This window comes from Otolemur garnettii, unplaced genomic scaffold (assembly GCF_000181295.1).
Source record: "Otolemur garnettii isolate 467f Iridium unplaced genomic scaffold, OtoGar3 scaffold00003, whole genome shotgun sequence".
Classification (NCBI taxonomy): domain Eukaryota; kingdom Metazoa; phylum Chordata; class Mammalia; order Primates; family Galagidae; genus Otolemur; species Otolemur garnettii.
In genome coordinates, this window is record NW_003852398.1 from 22,273,659 (window position 1) to 22,300,236 (window position 26,578).

A 26,578-nucleotide genomic window follows, 5' to 3' on the forward strand; every position below is an offset into this window, starting at 1 on the left:
GTCTAAAGAGGACTCAAGCTCTGGGTCTAATCCTAGAATGCTTTCCTAACCATAGAATCTACTTGTAGAGTCCAGTACTTTTAAGACAGGAACTCCTGAGAAAGTCTATTAACAGATATATCAAAATCCATGATTTGTCAGCGAGAGATAATCAGATATTGTTCTTATTCTAAACACACCAAAGGCAACAAATTGCTCACTTATCAGGAGATAAGTTGGGAAATCACTGTCAGCCTCAACGAACTAAATAACATCTCAGTAAGTCAGTGATTTTCAACGGGTATGCTGTGGCAACAATGGTGTCCTGTGAAAGGATGTTAGGTGTGTCATGAAAATTTTTTTTTGCAGTTTTTGGCTGGGGCTGGGTCTGAACCCGCGACCTCTGGTATATGGGGCTGGCACCCTACTCCTTTGAGTCATAGGAGCTGCCCTGTCATGAAACTTTTTAAAGATTAAATTATTTTTGAAAGAAGTTCAAAGCACAGTGAACATATCCTTTTTTTTTTGTCAACATAATTTAAGTGTGCTATAGGTTCAAGTGTGCCATGAGATAAAAAAGCTTGAAAAACACTGTAGTAAGTTGAAAAGATACGATATATCCCAAGAAGGACTAATTTACTCATGGAAAGTAGTATATATAAAATAGCAGTTAGCCCTCTGATATCTGTGCTTCTGTATCAGTATAACAAGATAGATACTGAAGAGATTCAACCTAGCACATATCATTGATGTGTACCTTCCACAAGGCGAAACATCTGAAATACACTTATGCCTCTGAGCATTATGACAATGATGTGGAAACCTGTTATCACTGAATAGTCTCAGCTTGATTCTCTTCAAAAAGAGGGACTAAAAATGTAGGGAAAGGTTTACTTGGAGATTTGTTGATGATTTTGGTGGTTTAAAGCTGTTGGGTAAGAAGCTTTAGGGCTAGAAACAACTTCAGATCCCATTTAATACAAATCCCCTATCTTACTCATGGGAAAACTGAAGCCTCAAGATAAGGGTCAGACCTACCATCGGAACAATCTGTGACCAGAAACCCTGGGATTCTTAGTTCAGTACTTTTCCCATCATGTTTATCTCTTAGGTTCCTTTAAATCTTAATATGCATTGTTTAATCAAGGTGAAGGAATATGACTAAGAAATAGCAAATAGGAAAAGCACTGAATTTTTACAAAGGTTTTGGCAATTCATGTTCTGATATGCTTAATATTAACCCCAGTTATCTTTTGGTAAAAATGTTGTTTTTTTTCCCAAGAAACAAGTTTTTTATCTGGGAGCCATTTTTGTAGGTATTGGGATAGCCTATAGCTGACAGTTTTCATATGTCCCGTCTTTGTTAGATTCAGCAGATCCGATATCATCAGGTGGGCTGAAATGACTGCTGTCTTGAGAATCTGTATCAATACTTTTTGTCTCTGACTGAAGGTGGACAGAAACCTGAACTGCTATCTCCTGGCCTTGTTCATTCAGAGAGCCATCATCTGAATCTCCTCCTGGTGAATTACTCCGCCCCATCTCTGGGTTAATGACAAATATGCCACTTTGAGCATTCAAGGCAGGTCTCTCTTTAATTCTTTCTCCTATGTCATCAGGGTCATCTACTCGCACAGCCTCAAACATTTCCTCAACAAAGGCGCGGCAGTTCAGAATAAGGGGTGGAAGAGGAACGCTTCTTGCTAGTTCTTCAATATAACGTGCAAACTCCATGGTCTTAAATTGTGTGACTTTGGCGAGCTCCAGAGTTTTGGCTGAGGTGATGATGGGGATTCGTTTTGCAATCTCAAAGGCCTTCTGAAGTTTCTCAGCCCCTTCAGTTCTAAAGAATTCATTGATGGCCTTCTCGGTCTTGCGAAGATGGCTGCTCATCATGCATAGCCTTGTGACGTTCAAGATGAGAGTGATCGTAAAGGCAATCAGGCAAACAATCATGTAATAGACACTCATGTCTCCCGAGGTGAAGATAACACGTAGGGTGACAGAGTAGGAGGCACGAGTTGGAGAAGTGATGAAACACGTATAGAGCCCCCGGTCATCAAAGGCTATGTTGGTGATGTTTAGGAAGTTATCAGAAACCAACCATTTTCCACCTGATAATCCAATAGAAACAAAAAAAGAAATTACAGCATAAAGAATATTATTAATGAATATGCCAGATGCCTTGTCAATATTCTACCTTTTCATGAGAGTACCTTAACTCATGTGTTAGATTCTACTGTTTTTTTTCAATTAGGTGAAAAAGTCTAGATTGTTATAAAGGGTCAGAATTTAATTGGTCTGGAACTTAAAAAGGAAATAAAGGTCTTCTCTCCTGATGTTAATAATTACCACACCCTCCTTTTTACTGCTAGGCATAAAAAGCCTTTTCGTGAGAAAGGTATGTCTATATAATGCTAAATGACTAATCTTAAAAGAAAGTTTATATGTGTATGCATGTTTACATCAGAGTCTCTTCCTATACATTTTCATATACTAGAAAAATGTCTCAGAAATATATGACAATGGTTTAAAATAATGGTATTTTCACTTGTTATAATTTTCATTTTCTCCCTTTAACTGTGTTTGCTCACTTTCCATAGTGAACTTATATATAGCAAGAAAAAAAGCTGTTTTTTTAAAAAAAAAATCTAGTAAATGCATGCATTTGTTTAATTACTAATTGGCTAATCTCATACGCCTTGCACTTATTAATTTTGTTAGGACAGGTTAGCTGATGATGGTATCTTGATTTCCTGACCACAGTAACTGAAGCATAAGCCAAAAGATACATCTCACAAGTTAGTATAAATAAACAGCTTGGCAAAGAGAACAGAGTTGCCCTTAAGATGGCTAGGCTTATTTTGAACCTAAAACATGCTACCTCTCTTTCATATGCAAAGGTTATCTTGATTCAGGGAACACATATGTAGGACTACACTGCATTTAGGAGTATGAAAAGAACAGAATATTGACTGCTCACCTTGATTCAACATTCTTCAATAACTTGGCTCTGCCTACTTAATTCTTACCTTTGTGGCAAATTCCCAAAGCACTCTGTGCTTTAACTAGGGAGCCATCTGAGGATGGGATGGATGGGCTAACCTGGGGTGTGGGTGTGTGTTCTACTGACTAGGGGTGGTATCCTAGGAAAGGGTGAGTTACTATTAGTTAAGCATCACCTAAATGCCAACTCTTCAAAATCTCTTTCATCCTTGACAGTCTATGGTTCTGGATTATTTTAGTAGCACATAAATTGATGAGCATTGTAGACTATGACCATTTTTTATCATCAAACCTTCTGTAGCTACATTTATTTTTAAGAGCCATCACTTCCCTAATGCAAAAAGAAGAGGAAACTATGCAGTTATGAATATAGCCATTATACCCTAAGCTTCTCTTCTACAACTTAAAGCTATGAAAAGGACACCCTTTGAAACCAAGCTATGATGAACTACACAGACTCCATTCATCAACCACTGCCCTACAACCAAAATCTAAACCCTCTAGCTCACTTGCTGATAATAGCTCAAGATTTATGAACCTTATACTAGACTGACATGCTCTTTAAACTCTTCTCACTTGAGATTCATAAAATTTAATACAATTTTACAGAGCTGTTGCTGAAAGCATCAATGATAAATGTTAGTGGGTTTCAAAGCAAAGGCAAAATGGGAAAATAAAACTGCCATTCCACTTGGCTGGTCTTATCCTAACATAAGGCTTTGTTTATACAGTCAGTCCATGATGATTGCACAGACTGAATAATTCAAATCTCAGATGTGTTGGTCAGTATATCCTATAAAAGTCAGAGGAGATAGAATTTAGTTCTGTGGGTTCAAATAAGGAAGCCCAAATCATGTTGAAAATACACACTCCAGGTACCACTCTGAAGATTCTGATTCAACAGGTTTGTATTTTTACAAGCTAATTAAAAATACTTTGTTCTTTCTGATAATTCGAATTCTTTAATCCCTTGGTGACCAGTTCTACTCACTCTGTAGAAGTTAATACATTTAGCATGTTATTCTGAAGAAAATAACACCTGTGTAATTTTCTATTTTCCATTCTAATATGAATAACCATATCCTTTATATTTCAAGAGGTTACATTATCTAGCAAAAAAAAGATAAGGTAGTCTTTCCTGAAAGTAGAATTTGTGAGGATCTCAGAGTATTATCTACAGTGCTTTGGCTTCTCATGGTAATTTCTTTTTGAGATACATTATAACTAAAGAATTACTCATCAAAAAGATCTCTATAATACAACAATAGTTGAATAAATAGTACTCTGGATTAAGATGAGTTCACAGGTCCAGAAATAAAACAAAAATTAAACGAAAATCTGTCAAAAAGTAGGCCTTGATCACATTATCACTACATCTCTGTAATTTTTAAGACTGAAAAACAAAAAATAAATGCAAGAGAAACTTTCCTTTTTTTTCATATGAATTAAGGTATAGAATAGAAAAAAAATGAACTTAAGTAGTTACAGAGTTCCATAATACCCTTTTAATTCTCAAAGACCAGACATCAAAGTTTTATGCACAGATTAATACTCATTTTTAAAAATGCTGTAGATTTCCTAGTAACTCATTTCAGAACAAAACAAATTTTATTCATAACAAATTTTCTTAAGTCTAGCCAAGACCTTTCTAGATGCATTCACACAGGGCCACCACACTGTACTGTTCAATAGCAGTCTTGGTGAATGGTGCCCCTGGAGTTGTGCAGTGGACTACCTGCACAGCTGTATGAAACAGGCCTGATTTAGTCTACCGTCAGGAGAGAAGGGAACCAACTCATGAGGAGGAAAGAAAATAGCTCGCTGTCATGTAAACACTTTTAAAATTTCTAGAAGTTTCAAAAATTTTTTCCTTCTTGTTAAATAATTACTATATATTTTCTGATAGGTCTAATACTCTAGGCCTTTCAGATGTTTTAAACCATTCACCTTGACACCTTATCTTTGAGATTTCTTGTATATCTTAAAAACCAAAAAATCAGAATAGGAAATGAGTAACCTTGATTCATTACACCTCGACACAGTTACCTTTGCTTCTGCCATCCAGTTGCTGTCCTTTTGAGTTGTACCAATGGACATCTTCATAGTGACCAGCTGTGAGAAGACACTCCATTGAAACACTAGTTCCCTCTTTGGCTATGATGACATCATCACCTGAGTGGGAACTTGGTGAGGGTTCAAAGGTTGGGGGAAATGATGCATTGTAAGAACTGTGATTTTCTCCCCAGGGAGCCATTTGGTTGAAGTCCACATCTTCAAAAACAAAAGCAGCAGGCACAGTAACACTCACCACTAAAGTGAATAAACAACAATGTGGCTTCATGGGAAAATAGAAGGAAATCTTGTTTAGATTTGGAGAACTCAAAACCTTCTATACTGTAAGGACACAGTGGGTAATTTATTGCTTAGTAGAGAAACTTTCCAAAAAAGTGATAGATCCAAGTATATTTTGTCTTCAAAGTTAAAAGATGCAAGTAGAGACCAACCTAAAAGAAAGTCAGAAATAAAAGTTTAACCAGCTGAGACTCATAATGGGGTGAAACTCTGTATATTCCAGAAAAGAAGAGATGTGACAACAATTAGAATAACTGGTGCTGACATCAGGGCATAAATAAATAAAATACCACCTAAAAATCTCACATAGAGACAGCAGAAAATGCATTGAATGGGGAAATGGCCGACCTAGATTCTGGGTTAGCTTCACTACTGACTAGCTGTACGACCTTGGCAAGTAGCATTCTCTCTGGGCTTCTGTTTTCTCATCTGTCAAATGAAGCACTGGATGAGATAATCTCTAAGGACTCTTCCAGTTTGGAAATGCTATGATTCTATTTCACTCTGACAAATTCTATACAACAGGGAGCCAATGAAGGCTAAAATATTTAGCTTAATGATCTTTTATTTCAACCTGCACCATTACCATCTGTTGTTTTATCAATAATGTAAATCAGCTACTACATCATAACCATAACCATGGAGATCAAAATTTGAGTAATTCAAGTACACAGATATATAAACAATGCAGGGATGTTTAAGGTAGTTTTATTTGTCTTAATACTAGAAAGAAAACTGTACTTACTACAGATTATAAATAGAATTATTGACTTCTCAGGTTACAGACCTTCCCTCTTGGGCAAGCATGTCAGACAAAAGAATTTTCCTTTAATAGTCTCTTCAATTTCAAGAGACAAAATACAGTATATTTAACAGTTTGTAAGCATACCAAATTTCTAGCTTAAATTATGTGAAATTAGCTAAGGGAAGAAATAACATCTGAAGTGTCTAGTTGGCAGAAAGGCAAATATAAAACTAGAGGGAAAGACTGTTAGACAAATTTAAAGAAAACCCAGGAAAATATCATGAATAAAAAGCAAAGTAACATCCCAATCTAAGGAGCTGTGTGTTTATGATCATCTTCCTGGTAATGTCCCTCTTTCCTCAAAGAAAAGTTTCAATCTATGTCAATAAATAGTAAATGAAACACCTACCTTTATTTCTTGTAAAGGCCCAAGATAATTACTTTTGGAAATGACATTTACTCTCCTTTATACTTAAATGAAGGCAGCATGATTACAGAACATAAAAAGAAATGAATCATGATATTTTGCCATTAAACTTCTCAAAGTCTGAATTACAATAAGATGTAAATGTCATTTAATTTTCATTAGATCCTGAAAGGATGGTTGAATAGTGATAATAAATAATTTTCTAAATCTTTAAAATTCAAAGATGGACTATTTAAAGTAAAACCAAAAAATTCATATTTGGGCTATATATGACAGCTCAAACATGTGTATATTTCCATTTCTTCATAAAACTCCACTGAAGTCAGAGTAAAGGAAAACAAAGACATGGGCACTGATGAGGATTTTAGAAATGATGTAATCTAATCTATTCACTTCATAGTGACTTACTCCTTAACAATTATGCTAGAAGTTAGTAGTAGAATCCAGATTAAAAGTTGGTCTTTTTCAGGAGAGAGTGATGGGTGGAAACAATGAAAATAACATTGAGTGAATAACTGCCAGAAGCCAGGCATTATATTAGGGGCTTGACTTGTAAGCTTCCAAGTTTCACTATAAGATACACAACAATTAGTAGATAGGATTTTTCCTTTATTCTAGACTAGTGAGTCTGAATGGCAATAGGCTATGAGTATACTGAAAAAAATGCTCCAGGTTTCCCCCAGGTCTTTGATAAAGAGTTTCTTCATCCAACTCAGCATTTTCTACACTTCATTCATTCCTTTGCTGTCATGACTTTTTTTCTATATTCATATGTCAAATTATTATCATTTATGGTTTCCTTTAAGTCAACTCATTATTTTATCTTCATACATTTATTTTAAAACTCTGTATCACTTCTATGGATAAATGTAACTGTACACATAAACACAATGAAAACAAAGCAGTGTTGTTAATTTCCAGAGATACTGCCAATTGCTTAAGGCTCTGAGCTAGAGGCTTGCTCTTTTATACAGGGAAAGCAAAACAAAAAGCCCTTACGACTGGTTTATTCTAACATAGCCTTATCTCTTATCCTGTCACCTACTTCTCATCCCTCCCCACCACTAAGCTTTAGATTAGAAGTATACATTTTCATATTCAACAGTATCTATTGAGCACCTGCTATGTGCCAACCTACAGTTATATGGATACTGTCTGTCTTCATTTTTTTTTTTTTTGAAGACAGAATCTCACTATGCCGCCCTCAGTAGAGTGCTGTAGTGTCACAGCTCATAGCAACCTCAAACTCTTGGGCATAAGTGATTCTCTTGCCTCAGCCTCCCAGAGAGCTGGGACTACAGAAGCCTGCCACAATGCCTGGCTATTTTTTTGGTTACAGTTGTCATTGTTGTTTCAGCAGGCCCAGGCTGAGTTCAAACCCGCCAGCCTGGGTGTATATGGCTGGCGCCCTACCCACTGAGCTACTAGCACCACCTGTCTCTGCCTTCATGAAGCTATCAGGCAGAGGCTACAGATATTAACTAAATACATACAAAATACCCAATGCTATCCCAGGGAAAATACAGGATGCTACAAGAAGACGCACCCATGGGTAGCTAACCTTGTTGCAGAAAGCCTCCCTGAGAAAGTAAGGAGTGCAGCAGGACCTGAAGGATAAACAGAAATCAAAACTAGAAGGGAAATGCTCCAGGTAGAGGGCCAGAAGACAGTGAAAAAGCAAGGAAGTCACTGGTCAAGAGGCATCCAAGAAAAAGAATTGTAAGTTGTGGTAATGAGATGTGGTGGTAAGAGAATGCTGGGTTTGAGTCCTGATTCTGGATGGAATCTCCTGGGCCAGTGGAGAAATTAGAGATGGACTCTGGGAATTGTAGAGGGTGAAGTTAATGAAGTGTAAGATGAAGAGGTCAAAGAACAGAGGCTCAGGAGTGGGACAGAGCAGCTGTGGGTATGGTCATGTTCCCCCAGGAGCAGGGCAATTACTGAGATTCAGGAGCTTTGAGAGGATGGACGGCTTCCACAGAGGGTTGCAGAGCAAACAGTGTCTTTACAAACACAAGGCTTAGCATAGTTCCATACGGCTACATGGAACTTCTTCCTGCTTCCTGAGCCTCTCTTCAAGGTCTGGTGCTTCCTCCCACAGAGATCCAGATATCTCTGACCCCCTGGAGCCTGCACCACTCATTTGGCTCTGGTATATGCTGCTTTATACTGCTATGCAGTCTACCACAGTTCACCTATGAGCCCCTCAAGCATAAGGGACTATATTTTTTATTGCTATACGTTACAACTAGCACATGCTCAATAAATAATTTATTGACAAAGATTAGTTTAATTTGATAAAATATGTGATGGGTCTTTATAAACTGAATGTTATATAACAAGGATAATAATTATTCAAATTGGCATACTTTTATTAGCACCTATTACATTCTATGAGACAAAACCAGACAACGCTAATCATCTCAAAAGATCTGAAAGGTACGTACCTAAAGGAATTCATGACTTTCAACCCCTGAAGTCTTCATTTACCATTTTGTATTAGAAAATACTGTAAGAATAAAAGATTATCAAGTCCAGAATTTCCAAACCAAGTTGAATCTCACAATCACCTAGAGAGCTTCTTAAAAATACATTCGTGGGTCCAACCCCAGACCTAGAAAGGGTTTGGGTCTTGGAATTTATGGCTTTTAATTAGCTCCCTGGGTGATTCTAAGGCAGTGGGTCCATGGACCACTAATCTAATTCCTCATTTCCTCTACAAGAACCCTGGCTAATGGTGCTCCAGACTGAACACTTCCCATAAAAGAGAACTAATCACTCACATTCCATTCTGGATTTAGATCACTCTTCATCAGCATAATTGAAGGTCTCTGATAAGGAAGAGTAGCAGAGAGGTTCAAAGTATAGGCAGTGGTGCCAGAGACACAGTCTGGCAACAGTAAACACTGAATAAGCTCAAGTAATTAATTATTCTTTTAGACACTGTGCTAAACCATATACCTGATAGTTAAGCCATTATAAAACACCTTAACTTAGAACACCACACAGCCATTTAAAAATCTTAGAGGGGGGTCACCGTTATGCAATTTTAATGTTTAAAATTTCACATTTTTCTCATTGTAAATAAATATTTTATAATGCAGATCAAACAGCAAGTATAAACTGAGCTTGAATCCCAACCATGATATATCACATTGTTTTTTTGTGTCTTGAGTTTGTGGTATAGAACCACTGCTGTCATCTACTCAGCCCTGCCTTTATCTTCTTGGGCCTAGGAGGAAGTCAAAATACTGGCTGACTAAGCTACTCAGAATGTTAAGTCATGGAATTTGGAACTGAGACACTTGTGGGATAGAGCCACTTGAGGAAGAGAAGGCACATGAGGGCTTAGGCAGTCAGGTTTGGGCCACAGATAAGAAGCAGCTGTGAGAAAGCACAAGCAGGATGAAGAAAGAGCAGGAAGAGGGGAGAGAGAAGGGAAGAGGGAGAGAAGCAGGGGACAGGAGAGAAGACTGAGACATGCTGCTCTGGCTCCTGACAGAATTCTACTTCCTGGCTCCAATATGACTGTGTGTGTTTTAAAAATAAATATCTTTATTCAGTTTAATTCAAAATTAAAACCATGAAAACAAAGTCTGAACATGCAAACAAATGTAGCAAATGGGGAAATGATTAGGCAGGAGAAAAAAAGACTAAGTTCGCAACAAGTGACTGAACGGTGGCTGTGGCTCACCATCCATCTCTATTCTCCATGTCATGCGCTGGACTGTGGCAAGCAAACTGCCCACATGGCCAAAATCCATAGCTCCTGCTTTGTACAGACACAGCCATTTGTCTCTATTGGTTTAGAGAAATCTGTAAGACATGGTTGAGAAAAATACTACCAGCACCCTTAAACTGCTTGTAGGCCAAAGACGGCAGAAGTAGCCTGGCACATGATTTCACGCCAGGAGAGAAGTGTCTTATATATCCAGGCAATACCGAACACTTCATACTCATACCCTGGATATTGTGAACACAAAGGATTTCTGATCCGAGCTACGAAGAGATACAACCCATTTGTGGATAAGAGGTTGCTGAACAGTTTCTCGCTCCTGTTCAAGAAAGTGACAGAAGCAGAAAACAGAATGAGGGAGCAAATTACCCTTGGGATGGGATATACTTATTTCCTTATAGTAAATCTCCTTTTAATTAAGTCAGCTCTGATGGGTTTCTGCTACTTGCAACACAAACTGCACCAACTATGATCGTTCTCCTCATTCTCACCTAATGACTCTGAAATAGCTCATCTAAGCCAAGGGCCCATCATGTGCAAGATGAAGTAGTAGGGGCTGCAAGGGTATTTAGGTGCATTAAGGCAGAGTCTCAGGCTCTCAGGGATTTACAAACTAGCTTGAAGGCAGATGCAGAAACAGCTATTCAAATACAAGACAGTATGAAAAATACTGAAGAGAAGTACAATTATGCCATGAATGTAAAAGAGAAATTTATCAATTTTAGAAAGGCAATTCACTTGTATGTTTGAGACTTACTGTAATAATACCATGTCTGCTAATTCTCAATGAGGCAGCTGACATTTGAAGCCAAGGAACAGAGTTCAAAAAAGGAAAATCAAAGTGTTTACTTTCCTGTAAACAGTTAAAACAGCTGTAGTATGCTTGTGGCTGAAGTTACTTGGTAGAATTTTTTATTACCTTTCTCTCACCATTAATAAGAATGCAACAGATAAGAGTGATTCTCAAGCTTAATCCAACTTCTTTTTCATCTTTTAAGTATACAGAAAGTAAGCTTTGCTAGGATCATGAATAATCATAAATGTAGATGATTTTACCCTAGAAAACCATTCTGAATATCGACTATATATTTTTTTTTAAGGGAAAGAAAAGAGCCTATAGCTGTCATGCCTAACAGATTGCCCTGTTGCTGCTCCTGCCAACTTCTGAGAGAAGAAATATTTCCATTCTGTTCCATTTCTCAACATAAGTAAATAAGGAAGTAATATGGCTGATTTCCGTTCTGGTGGCTCAATATTAAGCTGGCTGAGGAAATGGCTGTTTGCAGAAATAATTCTGACATAATGAAAAGGGGGAAAAACACTGGTGCGCAGATGGCATTTTTTTCACTCTAATTATATTGGGATATTAATGCTTCATTCTCCATAATTAAATGTATTCTAGGCTGTATTTATAGCTCGTCTACTCTTCTCTGCCTGCACTGTCACATTTGGAAAATGGAGGAGTTCCTATACCCTGAACAGGAATTGATAAAGTGGCATTCTGAATTGGCAAGAGGGAGAAAAAGCAAAGGAAGAGCAGATTATTAGAATTACTCTATCCTTTGCAAAGAACAAACACAAAGTTGTTCTGCTTAAACTCAAGCATTATTATAAGGATATGCAACATAAAATAAGTCAGCAATATGTGAATAGAAATGACTATTTTGAGGGCCATTTACTTAAAAGGTTCTAATTAAATTAAATCCAGTATTGCCTGGACATATAAGGTAATTCTCTCCTGGCATGAAATCCTGTGCCAGGCTTCCAATAGTTTCTCAACGATATTACACACCTCATCACTGGCATTTGGTCAGCCTCAGTTCAAACTTTAACATATTTTCTGGCATAGTGAGAAACATTTCTGTATTTATCTTTATTGGAGCTTCGCTTTAAACTCAGGATTAGTTCAGTTATATGTACAACTTTTGTCCTTTTGCCATAAGCATTTGCTGAATAGCTACTGAATGCAAATGACAAAAACAATGACCAAATAGGCTTAGATTTATAATCCCCCCACCATTTTTTCCCTCTAGTTTAAAACATTCTTCAGTATCTTAAATGCAGTATAACTAAAAAAGAGCTCTTCACTCTCACCCACAGATATACTTGCCTAGGATATGCATTTCCAGTTTTGCAGTATCAAAATTTTAGGATTATCATGGCTTAGTGGTTAGGAGGACAGGTTCTGGAGGTAGACTGCCTGATCCTACCCCTGAGTAAACCCATGGGCTTACCAAACCTTAGTTCTCACATGTATCGAATAAGGTTATTAACAGTAACTACCTCATGGGGTAGTTGTGAGGATCAGATAACTAATGTGTGTAAATTATAAACACACGCTTCTGTTATTATTCTTCTACCACTTGGCTATTTTCCAATTAAGTCCTATTGTCCCTAAGTCATAGTCCTTTTATTTCACTGGGGTCTCACACTATCCTTCTAATTTCTAAATGGGTATCCTTACCTCCAATCCTACCCCTTGGATATATCCAAACACTGCCTCTTTCAGACTTAGTCCTAACCATAAACCCATCTCTTGGTGATTTTTCCACTGACTATTAGATAAGCTTAAAATTCCAGGGTGGCATCCATAATTCTCCAAGAACAGATTCAGGTGGTTAGAGCAGAAGTCATGAGAAGGAGCCCAGCAGTGCCTATATGTACAATAATTGCTAGTTGAAGGAATGAATGGATTTAGAAGTTAAGTCTGGTTTTAGTTGTACCTCTATCACTAATTAGCTATCATGTACTCTAGTGGTCTCAGTTTCCTCATTTGTAGGCTGATTATTGTTATCACTCCTTTTTTTAAAAAAAATAGGCCAAATGAGAGATTATAGCTAATTATCACTCCTTTCTTTGCTCATTTCCTATATACCTTCCCAGCTTTCCTGACATGGGACAAAGCCTCAATTATGCTTGTTTCACTCTTAATTCTCTCCAAATAACTTTTCACCTTGAAGTTCTAGTTCTAATTGTTCCTTCTGCTTAAAACTTTCTGCCCCATCCCCATCATTATATTCCTCTGGAAATTCTACCCTCTCTGTAATATCCGACTATATTTCACCTTATTCAGGAAGCTCTCTCAACTCTCAAACCTCTTAATTTCAGATGAAGTTCTTTCGCTTTGTTAGTCCCCTAGTACAATGAGAATACTCTATGTAAGATTCAGCAGTGCCCCTCTTACCAGTTAGCTATCTGTTCAAAGGACTGTAAGCTTATGAATAATAGTCTAAAAACCTTCTCAGTCCTTGGCATAGAGACACTTCATCAACTTGGTAGTGAGAAAGTTGCCTACTACAAACTTTTTATTAAGTTTCTAGAGTGTCAGTCTCAGGAAACTGTTAATGGAGAGATTTGAAGGTAAGCAAACAGGCCTATTTTGATTTTAGTAGGCATAATACTCAAGAGTGGAGAATTTTAACTGGTCAAATTATACAACAGGTTTTCTCAAACTGTAACTCTCAGACCTTTTTACATCAAACTAATCTGTGGTGCTTGCTAAAGAGTCAGATTTCTTGGCGCCACTCAGACTTCCTGACTGGGCATCTTTGGGGGAAGGCCTGGACATCTATATTTTTAGTGTGCTTAATTTTGCTATTTACAAATAAAGCCCACATTCCTCGATTGTCATGACAATATTGTAGTTCAGTGATTCTCCAAGTGTGGTGCAGGAATTCCTGGTTGTCCCTGAGACTTTTCCAAAACTATCTTTACGTTAATACTAGGATGTCTGCCTTTTTCACTCTCATTCTCACACAATATTGTGCGATTTTCTACAGGCTATATGATGAGAATGATATAGTAATGAATTAATGCAAGAGATATGAGAATCTAGATGTCTTCTATTAAGTGGGACATTAAAGATATTTATAAAAATGAAAAACAACGCCATTCTCAATAATTTTTTGTTTGGAAAACATTCTTTATGAAAATGCTATTTATGTTAATATATAATGAGTTTATTACTATCTTTTAAAATGAATAACTTCTTTGACATTACTTCTAAAATAGCAAATATTGATAGCAATAACCCACAAAAACTCTGAAATCTTCAGTAAGTCTTAAAAAGCATAAAAGGATTAAGACCAAAAGTGTGCTGCTATGATTATCAGCAACATTTAAAAAATCAGATTAAAATAGTTAACTGATTTAACAAGATTTTATACTTAAGCCTTAAATTTTATTCTTATTACAAAAGAAAATCACAGAAAACTATTCATTTTATATAGGTTTTAAAAAATTTTTTCTTGGAGTAGACATTTTTAACAAGCTCCCAAGTTATATTAATACACCTAAATTTAAAGAATGACAATTGATAGCAAAGGAACATATCTGGAGGGTTATGAAAGTGACAATTACTACATCTGGGCATTAAGATGGTAATTCTGATGGCATTAAATGTAGACGGAAGGCCTGGGTTCTTAAAGGACCAAGTCCCTTCACCTCTCTGGGATTTCTTCAAATCTATGCAATAAGGTTGTGTTTAATGCCTTTCTGGCTCTGGGTTTCACTCATTCCCACTGCTCAAGAGCAACAAAAGGGATTCATCTTTCTGGGTAAACTTAAAGTCATAAACCAGAGCATGTTACTCATTGACTTAGAAGCCTTCAAACGTTTTCCACCGAGTTCGAATTAAAAATCCTTACCCTGGCTCACAAGGCTTAACAGAATTGGTACTTAAGTCCCTGGCTTCCCCTCCTTCTATTTCCACCTTGCCTTTTTAGCTGCAACCACGGTGGAACTTTTTTCTTTTTCTTGACCTTGTTAAATTTGTTCCCACTATACATGGCCTTTGCACTTGCTATCCCCTCTGCCTGGAATACTCTCTTCCAGATCTTCCTAAGGCTTATTACACCCTCAGTTCCTTCTCCCACATTATCCTGTCCAAATTCCTTTAAAGCACGTACTATCACCTTAGAGGATGCCATCTGTTTACTTGACTACCACCTTACAGGATGCCATCTGTTTACCTGATTATGGTCTGCTTCGCACACCAGAATGTCAGCTACTTAGAAAGCAGGACCTTTGGGTGCTAATTCAGATACGTTCCTGGAGCCCCCGGTAGTGCTTAGCAAGTATTTGTCACTCGGTAAATATTCTACGACAGCGAAGTCCTGTACCCTGGCCAGGGCTCCAAAAGGATGGCGGACATTGTACCTCCCACTACCCACGCCTCGGCGGCCTCTAACCTCCCTAGCTGAGACCCCAGCCGAGCCCTCACTCACCCAACTGGGACCAAGCAGCTTCTTCCGGCCCAAGAGGATGCTTGACCCGGAAGTTTTTTCCGGCAGGCGAGCCCGACTCCGCGTTGACGGAGTGCTTCCGGGACAGCGGGCGCCGCGAGTCGGCGGCAGTGGCTGTGGTGAGATTCGCGGCCAGCTGGGTGCGGGGCTTCTTGGGACCAAGCAGGCGGGGTGCTAGGCCTGTCCGACAGCCGGGGTCTCGGAGGAGGGGAAGGAGGCGACCTGACAGTGGGCGGCGGGCACCTCACGGCAGGGCTGGGATAGCGCTTTCATTAGTGGAGCGCTACGTTTGTGTGAGGAATTCGCGTTGTCGTCAGCGCCCCGGAATTTAGGAGCGCATGGTTTACACCCCATCTCCCGTTTGGGACCTGTTCTTGGATATGGGAAGATTTGGGAGTGCACGTTTGTCTGCTTGGGGACAGCATGTTAATAACGATCGCAGGGACACAAACCACCGCCGCCACAAGTACTGTAATAATTGCGGCTGTTAACCTGGGAGCACTTAACGTGCTGGTCACCGTCCCACGTCCTCACTTATGTCACTTACTGGATCTTTACAGGAACCCATAGTCCCGTTTACTATTCCTGCGGGACAGAAAGAGGTCTGACTCCAGAGCTGCTGCTTTCTGGACAAAGCGTACTGCTCTCCATTTTGGTAAATGAGGGAAAGTATTTGTTTGTATGTAAGCGTATGTGTTTTTATTTCTTAAAAATATGGGTCAGCCATTTAGGTCTATTGATCCAGTTGTTAGAGTCTTTCTCTTGCAGTTATGAAAATAACAGGCACCACAGAATATCTAGAAAACTTACAAAAACATTAAATAGCGCAATACCAAGTATCTGATATTTATTCCCCACCCTCCCTTTTGTGTCTTCTTGCTAGATATGAATCCATCGAGAACAGAGGTGGTATAGCCATTCCAATAATGATGATGCGGTAATGACAGTGTAAATAGCCTTTACCACAAAAAGTTATGTTCCTACTTAGCTCAGATGTGTAACAGATTTTGGCTGCTCATTAAATCTTTGAACCTATGTTTCATTTGTTGCATAAATAAAAATAGTAATAACCAGGATAACGAATGTTTAATCTTTTGGAGTATGTCCTTCCAATCTTTTATAGGCTTATATGAATTATATTTAGGTAATGTGTATTTTCTATATGCCATACTACATATAGTATGCTATGTATAATATTTGTGGTGGTAGTGATGGTGATGTGTTGTAACCTGGAGAGGGCATAAGGAACTGATAGTGGAAAAGTATTTATTCATATATGAGAGCTGTCCAGAAAGTATCCAGCTATGTAATAGGAAAATTAGAGACATACGTGGCTGAATATGTTCCAGACAGTCTGTTACACAAACATTAATTGAACTTTGTACAAGAACTGTCTAGTCTTTCCTAATAGATAGTACCTTGGAGTGAGTGGGACAGAAATCATGTCTTACATTAGTTCTCTGTCTCCAGAAGTACAAGATACCTCTGTGTATGTAATAGGTACTCAGAAAATCTTTGCAAACTTCATAAATGAATACTTGTAAGTTGATTTGTGCATCAGTGAGTGGGTGGTTGTATCTGGATTTTTTTTCTCTGTGTTTTGGGAATGTACAATGTATGTATATCATACACCCATATAGTCTAGGCTCAATGGTATGTCTTAATTTGCCTTCCTGGCCTGACCTCAGGCCCCCCCATCATTCTTCTCTCTACTTTATTAACTACTGTTAACTTTCCATATTCCCTACTGTCACTCTTCAGTCCTTTGAACATTCCCCTGTATTGTTTCCATATCATTAAATTTTCTCGTTGGCATCTTTATCTGTCCACATTCTAAGTACTTTTAAAGGCAGATGTTGCAGACTCAAATGGCTGCAGGGGTTAATTAGGTAACATAAATGAGTGAAGTGGATTTGGGTGGAGATTATAGGGAACCGGAGCACTGCTCTTTCTAACCAGTAACTAACCAAGTCAAATGTGGGTCCAGCATTGCCATATCTTTCAATTTTACAAGAGAGAGTGTTGGAAAGTTTTTTATGAAGTCTGATTTTTAAATGTTAATAACTAATTTCTGAAAAAAAGCTTAAATACTGTGAGAAAAGTAAACACGTAGATGGGATTTGGCTCCCACATTCCCAATTTGTGAACCCTGCTCTAGGCTTATTTAAGGTACCTTTTTTATAAATTATGTTGTCTCATGATTCTGATGGACGTCTTCCTTTCTGTTCTTTTATCATTTTGAATGTACTTCTATTATAATGCTGCATCCATCCATCAGCCTTAGTCTCTCTAATACATTAGAAACATTTAGATGAAATGGATTGGGTCTAATTCTGCTCTTAGTACATAACTATAAAAATGTGTTTACATATCTAAAACATGCCCACATGTATCTAAAGTATATTTATTTGTCCCTTGATGATACTTGGTTATTCTGGAAACAGAAATACCAATAGTATCTTGGTTTTATTGGCCAAAGAGCTCTACTTCAGAAGGAATTAAATTGGGTAACGTTGGTATTCAAAAGTTGATCTGACATAAATCCAATCTGATATCTTAAATTTCATGATGTTTCTCAAAAACTGAGGTAGAAATGATTAATAACTAAAACAATTTTAAGATCAATAAAAGAACAGATCAATAAATTGGCCCTTTTTGAAATGAAAATCTTTTGCTTGTGAAAGATTCTGTGAAGACCTTTAAAAGATAAGCTGCAGACTGATTTGCAAGTTTGTAAGTCACAGATTCCACAGGGGACTGGAATCTAGAATACATAAAGAGAAGCAGGCACAGTGGCATGTGCCTTTAGTCCCACCTACTCTGGAAGCTGAGGGGGGAGAATCACTTGAGCCCAGGCATTCGAGGCTGCACATGAGCTATGATTGTGCTTGTGACTAGTCACTGTACTCTAGCCTGGGACACATGGGAGAACTCATCTTTAAAAAATACATATATATATTTTTAGGTGTTACAGATTCAAATGGCTGCATATATACATATATATGTACATATATGCATGTATGCATATATATTAATATTTCAATTAAGTTTTAAAAAGTCTTTACATGTGTACATATATGCATATGTACATTTATAAAATCTTTACATATGTAAAGACTTCGCAAAACTTAATAGAAAAAACTCATTAGAAAAATGGGCAAAAGATACAAAGATATTTCACTGAGGCGATAGATAGCAAATAAGCACATGAAAAGAAAAAATAAGCACAGCATCATTAGCTGTTAGAGAAATGCAACTTAAAGCCACCCAGCCATCAGAATGGTGCAAGTAAAATGCAGAGACAATACCAAATGCTGGTGAGAATGCAGAACAACTTGATCACTCCATTGCTTGTAGGAATGTAAAATGGCACAGCTACTTTGGAATAGAATATGGTAGTTTCTTATGAAACAGAATAGATACTTACTATATGCCCCAGCAATTGTACTTTTGGTCATTTATCCCAGAGACACGAAAGCTTATGTTCCCACAAAAACGTGTATTTGAACTTTTATAGTACTTCAGTCCCAAACTGAATACAGCCCAGATAATCTTCAGTGGGTAAATAGATACATTTTGATACATGCATAACATGGAATACAACTCAGAAATAAAAAGGGAGGGACTATCCATGCACACAACTTAAATGGATCTCCAGGGACTTATGCTGAGTTAAAGTCAGTCTCAAAATTAACATAGCCTATCATTCCATTATATATCAGTGGCTATTGCAAAAAAAGGATAGCACGGGATTCCTCAGATTGAACCATTCTATATACTAATTGCGGTGATGATCACACAAATCTACACATGTGATAAAATTTACAAAACTAAGTACACACAGATGAGTGAGTGCATGTAACATTGGTGTGAAATCTTAAGACTAGTAGATTGATATCAATTGTGATATTATACTATAGTTATGCAAATTATTAGTATTGGGAGAAATTAGGTGAAGATGTATGGGATCTGTATATTATTCCTTATACTTCATGTGAATCTATCATAATTCCAACCTAAAAAGTATAAATAAATAATTTATACCAAAAAGCCTATATAATTTTTTCTTGGGCTTTTATTTTACCAGGCAATGTTCTAATCATGTCAGATAAAGATGACACTGAGACTCCAGTGCTAACTGAAACTGTCCCCGATGGAAACTGTGAGCCGGCCAAGAATTCTGAGTGTGTTGACCAAAATGCCAAGCCAGGGAGTAAATCAGAACCTGTAGGTTCCACTCGGAAAAGACCAGAGGCCAAACCTTCCAGTGACCTTGAGACTTCAAAAGTTCTCCCTGTTCAGGTATCACAGGCTACAACCTAAACCGAGTATTAAAATGCTGGGATTTAAAAATATTGTTGTTAAAAAGGAATTTGGAATTAATACCAGTTTAGGATTGCAGCTATGAAATGCAGTTCTCAGTTCTGTAAATGCCTTTATGAGTAGTTTGAGCCTTTGCTGTGTGGTACTTAAACATGCTGATAGCATACTTGTATATCTTCATTCAAGCAATACATTTCCTTAGGGAAATAGTATGTATTTGTTCACTCATACTTTTGGCTCATAATTAGATACTTGTCTATATATTCTGATTCTCTAATTTTTCCATTTCCTTTTTCTTTTTGGTTTTCTGCTCACTGGGAAATTAGGAGACTACATCCAAAGATGTACCCCAGACGGGATGGGGCTATTGGGGCAGCTGGGGCAAGTCCTTACTCTCCTCAGCCTCAGCTACAGTGGCCACAGTAGGTAAGGTCATCAGTCACTTAGTTATTTTTTGTGTATATTTTGCTATGTGTATTTGTATCTGTGTTACAAATGACATTGCTAATAATTCTTTTGTTTTTATTCAAAGATTTTATAGTTCGATGGTGCATTGGTAAAGATAGGCTGATGTATATTTCCTCTAGAGTTTGTAGCATTTTTTATTAAGAGTTTGAAATCTGGGAATTATCAATGTAAACCTATTTGGTGATAGTCTCATTTTTTTATAAGGAGATAGTCCTTACAAATTAGTTATTTATTTTCAAAATAACATGTCTTCTGGTCATAAATGATTCAAATTATCTGTAAGTTTGATTTCTGGTTTGTTTGGTGACTAATAGCCAAAAAATGTTATCATTTTTCTCATTAGGGCAAGGTATTTCAACTGTCATTGAGAAGGCAGAGACTTCCCTTGGAATCCCTAGCCCCAGTGAAATTTCAACTGAAAAGTATGCCCCAGGTCAGTATATGGAAGCATCAAGATCTAGAATTATGGATTGAAATGGAGCAGTTGAGTTCATTTTTCAGTAACTATCAAACATCTGATACTCAGGGCATCATGGGGCTATAGTGAGAAAAAGCATTTGGAATCTTTAGATGCTGTTAGACATCTGTGTCCATTAACTACCCAGTGTCTCTCTTTACTTCTCTTTTCATATCTATGAAATGGGATGATATTTTATTTCTCAAATAAGCCTATGAATATAGAATGTAAAAATTGTTTAGCATTTTGTTTGGCATAATTGAGTAAGAGACAATAAATGAATCTCTTACAGGCACAAAAAAATTTTGTCACATTTTAGCTTTGAGAGTGTATTTTTTTGTGTATTCACACTTTCACGAAGTTATTCTAGAGATTTGTCTTGATCAAACAGAAACCTACTCTCATATAAACCATAAAGGATAGAATTATAACCAGAGATCAAAGGGCCTGCAACTATAAAATAGAAAGTTTTGCAGGTTCTGGTTTGCTCTGTTTCTTAAAGTTTTATTATCTCTCAGTCTTGATTCTTTAGGGTGATCTAAGTGTAATTTTTTTTTTCTTGAAGCTGACTGACTTTCTCTGCTTATCTTCCCATCTTTTTAAGTGCTCTCTTAGAGACTGTCAGGCATCAGAAACTGATGCTTGTTAGTATCTGAGAGGGCACTTTAAAAAATGGAAAGAGAATTAGGTTGTCAAGAGTTCATGGGTTGAGTATTGCTAGGAGTCAGGATCACATTATTTAAACATGGCTGTGAAGAACTATGTAAATAAATTGGGGACATTGTTCTTAGTGATGCCTGCACTCTAGAACAATGCAAATTATAGAATATATGACTAGGCTCGGCACCTATAGCTCAACCGGCTAAAGTACCAGCCACGTACACCTAAGGTGGCGGGTTCGAATCCCCAGCCCGGACCCGCCAAACAACAATGACAGCTGCAACCAAAAAAAAAAAAAATAGCCAGGCGTTGTGGCGGGCGCCTGTGGTCCCAGCTACTTGGGAGGCGGAGGCAGGAGACTCGCTTGAGCCCAGGAGTTGGAGGTTGCTGTGAGCTGTAATGCCACGGCACTCTACCCAGGGGGACAGCTTGAGGCTCTGTCAAAAAAAAAAAAAAATATATATATATATATGACTAAAAGTGAATTTATTTTTCTCATTTAAGAGCACTAGAGGTAGTCTAATACAGAATTAGTTTAGTGGCTGAATGGTTCTTTGCTGGCTTCTCAACAGTTTTCTTTCTTGGTTTCTTTATGGTTGCCAGATAATACTGCAACTACAAATATCATGTTCTAAAACAACTGTCCTCAAAGTCAGGATTTCAGTTGATAGGGAAGTGTCATTTCTCCTCCTGTATCTTTTTTTAAAGAGAGGAACGTTTTTTTCAGCAATCCCCAGCATGGCATATTTCTTCTCTAGCTGTTACATTATAAATAGGATCTCATGTTCTTGAGGTAGCAGGTAGAGGTGATGGGAGAATAAATTTGGGGCATTATCAGGAACTTTCAGATTAGGAAATGTGTTTGGCAGGCAAGGAAAAAGAGGGTTAAAAGAGGCTTTGAATACGGAAACAGCATCATCTTCATAACACCTAAAGATGACTACCACACAGGACACTGTTTTAAGATTTCTTAACCTAATTAGGTTTCTACCTAATTTTCAGGTATTTAATGAAGTCTGTCTACTTTGGTTGGTAGGAAGTCAAATGTTGTCCAGGCTAACATGAGCTTTGGGGCTTGTTTAGCCTACAGGTCCTTGGTAGTTCTTTGCTTAGACTTGTGGAGTCTTCAGTGCCTCAGCAATGTTGTATTTAGGGAAAGACAGAAGGGGATGCCTATGAAAGTTCTTACAACTTTTTAACCAACAGAGTTTGACAGTTAAATTCATGAACTCATCCTAGAAAAAGTGCCTCAGACCTCATTGCCGAGTATCACTATGGTTGCCTTTGAAATATTCCCTTTGGGAGGCTATGCACTGATGCCAGTGCCTAATTCCCCCTTCAAAGCAATTTTGGAACTCTTTTTCTGAAATGACCATCAGAGTTGTTGTGGAATGAGATCTTCCAATTAAGTTTGTGAACTTGCCACCATGTACTTACGTTGGTAGCACCATACAAGCAACTTACTAAGTTTTCATAGCCTCGGTTCATATATCAGTGTCTTATAGCTGTGTTTATGTTGACCTGTGGCGGTGTCTTGCTGAGTGGTATTTCATTGTTGTGAGTTTTTGTGTATCATATGATAGCTCTGATGGTCATTCCAGGCAAAGAGTTCCAAAATTGCTTTGAAAGATAGACTAGGCACTGGCATTGGTCGTAGCTTCTCAGGGGGAGTACTTTACATGTGACCATAGTGATATTTAGCAATGAGATGTGTAGGACTTTGTTTAGGACAAGTTTGTGAACTTAATTGTCAGCCTTTGTTTGTAGCTGTCTCATCTCTAGTCTTCTGACATGCAGATTCCAGCTGGACTTGAGTCTCTGTTTCCTCCACTCATTGTGGTTGCTATTTCCTGTTTGGGTTTCCTTCCCTATGTTGTGGTCTAGAAACCTCTTCTAGACAGAATGCCAAGGCAGTTGTAGGGTTCACTTTGTTATCCTTCTTGCATGGACCAAAGTCTTATACTGTCCATAATGTCCAAAGATAGTTGTTTTTTATATGTTGTACAGTTTTTTAGTTTCTGTGGTAGGAAGGCAAGTCTAATACCAGTTAGTCCATAATGGCTAGAAGCAGAAGTCCTTTCTCTAATAGAGTATTTGATATAATTTAGTTGAGGCTATTTGGCATAATAGTGTTCTCCTATAAGATATTTTTAAAGTTAATAGAATAAATTATTTTTTGAAACATATCTTTGTTTAATAATGTATGTCTATTTGGTTTCTACTAATAAGCATAATTTTCTAGTATAAAATTTAAAATAGACTGGATTTTATTCCCCCCTACCCCCCCACCCCACCCCTGAGATAGAGTCTTGCTCTGTTGCCAATACTGGATTGCAGTGGCCCAATCATAGCTCACTGTAATGTTAAATTCCTGGGCTCAAGTGATCCTTTTGCCTCAGCCTCCTGAGTAGCTGGGATTACAGGCGTGAGCTACCACAACTTGCTAATTAAAAAAAAAAAGAATTATAGAGACAGCGTCAGGGTTTTTAACCTACATGATTTGACAATTAAGTTCCTGAAATTATCCTAGAAGTTCATTTTTGAATATCATGATTGGTTGCCTTTGAAGTACTGTGTTGCCCAGCTATGTTTCCCTGACTGGTCTAGAACTCCTGTCCTAAGTGATCGTCTGGTCTTAGCTTCCCACAGTGTTGGGATTATAGACATGAGCCACTGTGGTTGTCCTTAAAATAGGCTAGATTTCAAAATAAGAGGTTTATCAAGTTATAACTTAAATACAGTAAAATTTGTTCCTTTTAGGTATACAGTTTTATGTGTTTCGATAAATGTGTACAGTTATTTTTTTGTTTCTTTAGAGACAAGGTCTTGCTTTATCACCCACGTACTATGTATAGTTGTAGTACATAGTGATTATGTAGGTATAGAATATTTCCTACATCTATATAGGCAATTGAGATATATGAGTATTGTTATTACCCCAACAAAGTTCCCTCATGCCCCTCTGTAGTCATTTCATTCTACCTGTTACCTGCTCTTGTTGATCACTGATTTGTTTTCTGACTATGGTTTTACCCGGTCCAGAAGATCATAAAATTGGAATCATTCATTATATAGTTTATCGTTGTGTCTATTGGTAGTTTGTTCAAGACTGGATTTTACTTTCCAAATGATATGAAAAGAAAAAGCTCCCTATCTTAGCTTTCATTTTAAAATAAGCAAATGGTTTAAAATAATAAAAGAAAGGGCTAAGGCTTTGTGTTTAGGAAGTTGGATCCAATTTTTAAAAATTTACATAGATGTAAATAAAGCAAAACAATTAATGGACCTTCCCTTTATGTCAACACATCCCTTCCCTCTTGTAGGAGAGACAAATGCCAAAGAGAATGAAAACTCTTCCCCAGTGGCTGGGCCATTTGGTGTATTCTCGACCATCTCTACTGCAGTTCAGAGCACAGTGAGTAAGAAATACAAGGTGGCCTGCTCCTTTTCGTTATTATAATGGGTTTGTGTATCTTTCTCCCTCTTTTTGTTTGAAAAGCCCTGGGGATTGATTAAGGGAGTTCAAATCACTGAAAATTAATCACTTTGATCTTAAGGATAGAGTGAGAACTGTTTGAAAACTTTCTTTAAAACAATAAAGAAGAGAATAGGAGATGAAGAGTTACAGGGAGGCAATGTACATATTTTATGGACTAGAAATTCTTAGTTTGATGGCTCTAGAATATGTCTCAGCCCTGCAAAAATATTTTTCTCATAATTATATCTTTTAGACAAAGGGGAAATGTGATCTTTGTATTAGATACTTATAAAACTATAGATGATCAGAAACATTTTTAAAAGGATTATATAGGAAGCTTAGTATCTTCCCTACATGAGGATAGCTAATACTTTCATTTTGAGACAGAGTCACACTCTGTTGCCACATGCTAGAGTGCTGTGGCATTGTAACTCACAGCAACCTCAAACTCCTGGGTTCAGGTGATTTTCCTGCTTCAGTACCCCAAGTAGTTGGAACTATAGGTGCCTGCCACAAAGCCTGGCTAGTTTTTCTATTTTTAGCAGAGATGGGGTCCCCCTCTTGCTCAGGGTGGTCTTGAATTTGTGAGCTCAAGCAGTTCACCCACCTCGGCCTCCCAGAGTGCTAGGATTATGGGTGTGAGCCACCATACCTGGGCTCTAATGCTTATTTTATTTTAATTTTTTGTTGAAATACAACATCCATACAGAAAAATGAAATCGTAAGTGTCCCATTTGAATTTTCATAGTGTGAACACACCTAGACTAAGAAACATTGTAATACATCAGATGCCCCCCTTGTGTCCTCTCCTACTCTTCTGTACCTCTCCCTCTTCCGCACTGAGATAATCACAATCCTGACTTCTGCTATCATAGATTAATTTTGCTTGCTTTTAAGTTTTATATAAATGGACTCACAGTGTATATACTCTTTTGTTTCTGGCTTCTTTCTTTGTCACATTTTATTTTTTCATGCCAGTTATTGAGCATCGGGGGTCGTTTCCAGTTTATAGCTCTTACAAACCCATGTAGTACTGTGAACATTTTTGTAGTCTTCTAATGAGCCTCTGTATACATTTCTGTTTGATGTGTAACCTTGAATGGATTGCTGGGTCATACAGCTGTGGTAGATAGTGACAGTTTTCCAAAGTGGCTATGCCTATTTATGTTCCTACAACTAGTATATGATTGTTCTGGTTACTCTACATTTTTGTCAGTGCTTGACATTGTTAGCCACTACTTTTATATAATAAAGACGTGCAGGTTGGTTTTCTCAATATTGTTGTAATGAGGTTGCATGTGTTTTCCAGGGAAAGAGTGTTATCAGTGGAGGTTTGGATGCCCTGGAGTTCATTGGGAAAAAGACAATGGATGTAATAGCAGAAGGGGATCCTGGATTTAAAAGAACCAAGGGTCTGATGAACCGAAATTCTACACTGTCTCAGGTACTGATTGTCTTACCTTTTTACTTCCTGTCTCTGTTCTGATCTGTATTTTTGCTTATGTTAACTTGGGACCTTGTTAGTGTTTCTTTTTCAAGGATTTTCAGTGATTTTTTGTTTTCAATTAATGCTTTTTTGAGGGGAGGAAGTGTGATGAGAGCTCTAATGGTTAGAAAAAATGCTGAGACTTTTTTTTTCTTCCTCTTTCTTTTCAACAAGAGCCTCTGTCAGTGCACTGCAAAGTGCTGAACTCTGTCAGAGTT

The 26,578-nt window shown here is 37.6% G+C and overlaps 2 protein-coding genes across 3 annotated transcripts in view; one reads left to right on the forward strand and one right to left on the reverse strand.

Annotated features, from left to right (window-relative positions):
• Positions 1-548: 548 nt before the first annotated feature.
• On the reverse strand, positions 549-8,993 carry MFAP3 (microfibril associated protein 3). 2 transcript variants are annotated; one of them, XM_023515439.1, is made up of 3 exons: positions 8,957-8,993; positions 5,032-5,489; positions 1,309-2,093 (listed from the first exon to the last, which is right to left on the reverse strand). In XM_023515439.1, exons 2-3 carry the CDS (start codon positions 5,324-5,326, stop codon positions 1,309-1,311), a joined length of 1,080 nt encoding a protein of 359 aa, XP_023371207.1. In that variant the 5' UTR covers positions 5,327-5,489; positions 8,957-8,993. The 2 variants fall into 2 exon arrangements, with proteins under 2 accessions (XP_003782068.1, XP_023371207.1); XM_003782020.3 differs by lacking the exon at positions 8,957-8,993 and having other exon boundaries at positions 549-2,093; positions 5,032-5,563.
• Positions 8,994-16,053: 7,060 nt separating this feature from the next.
• FAM114A2 (family with sequence similarity 114 member A2) overlaps positions 16,054-26,578 on the forward strand; it is a 34,677-nt gene continuing 24,152 nt past the window's right edge. The window contains exons 1-6 of the mRNA XM_023515445.1: positions 16,054-16,143; positions 19,576-19,790; positions 20,138-20,237; positions 20,623-20,712; positions 24,720-24,811; positions 26,184-26,318. Coding sequence (XP_023371213.1) covers positions 19,590-19,790; positions 20,138-20,237; positions 20,623-20,712; positions 24,720-24,811; positions 26,184-26,318 — 618 coding nt within the window. The 5' untranslated portion in view covers positions 16,054-16,143; positions 19,576-19,589. The remainder of the gene's footprint in view (positions 16,144-19,575; positions 19,791-20,137; positions 20,238-20,622; positions 20,713-24,719; positions 24,812-26,183; positions 26,319-26,578) is intronic.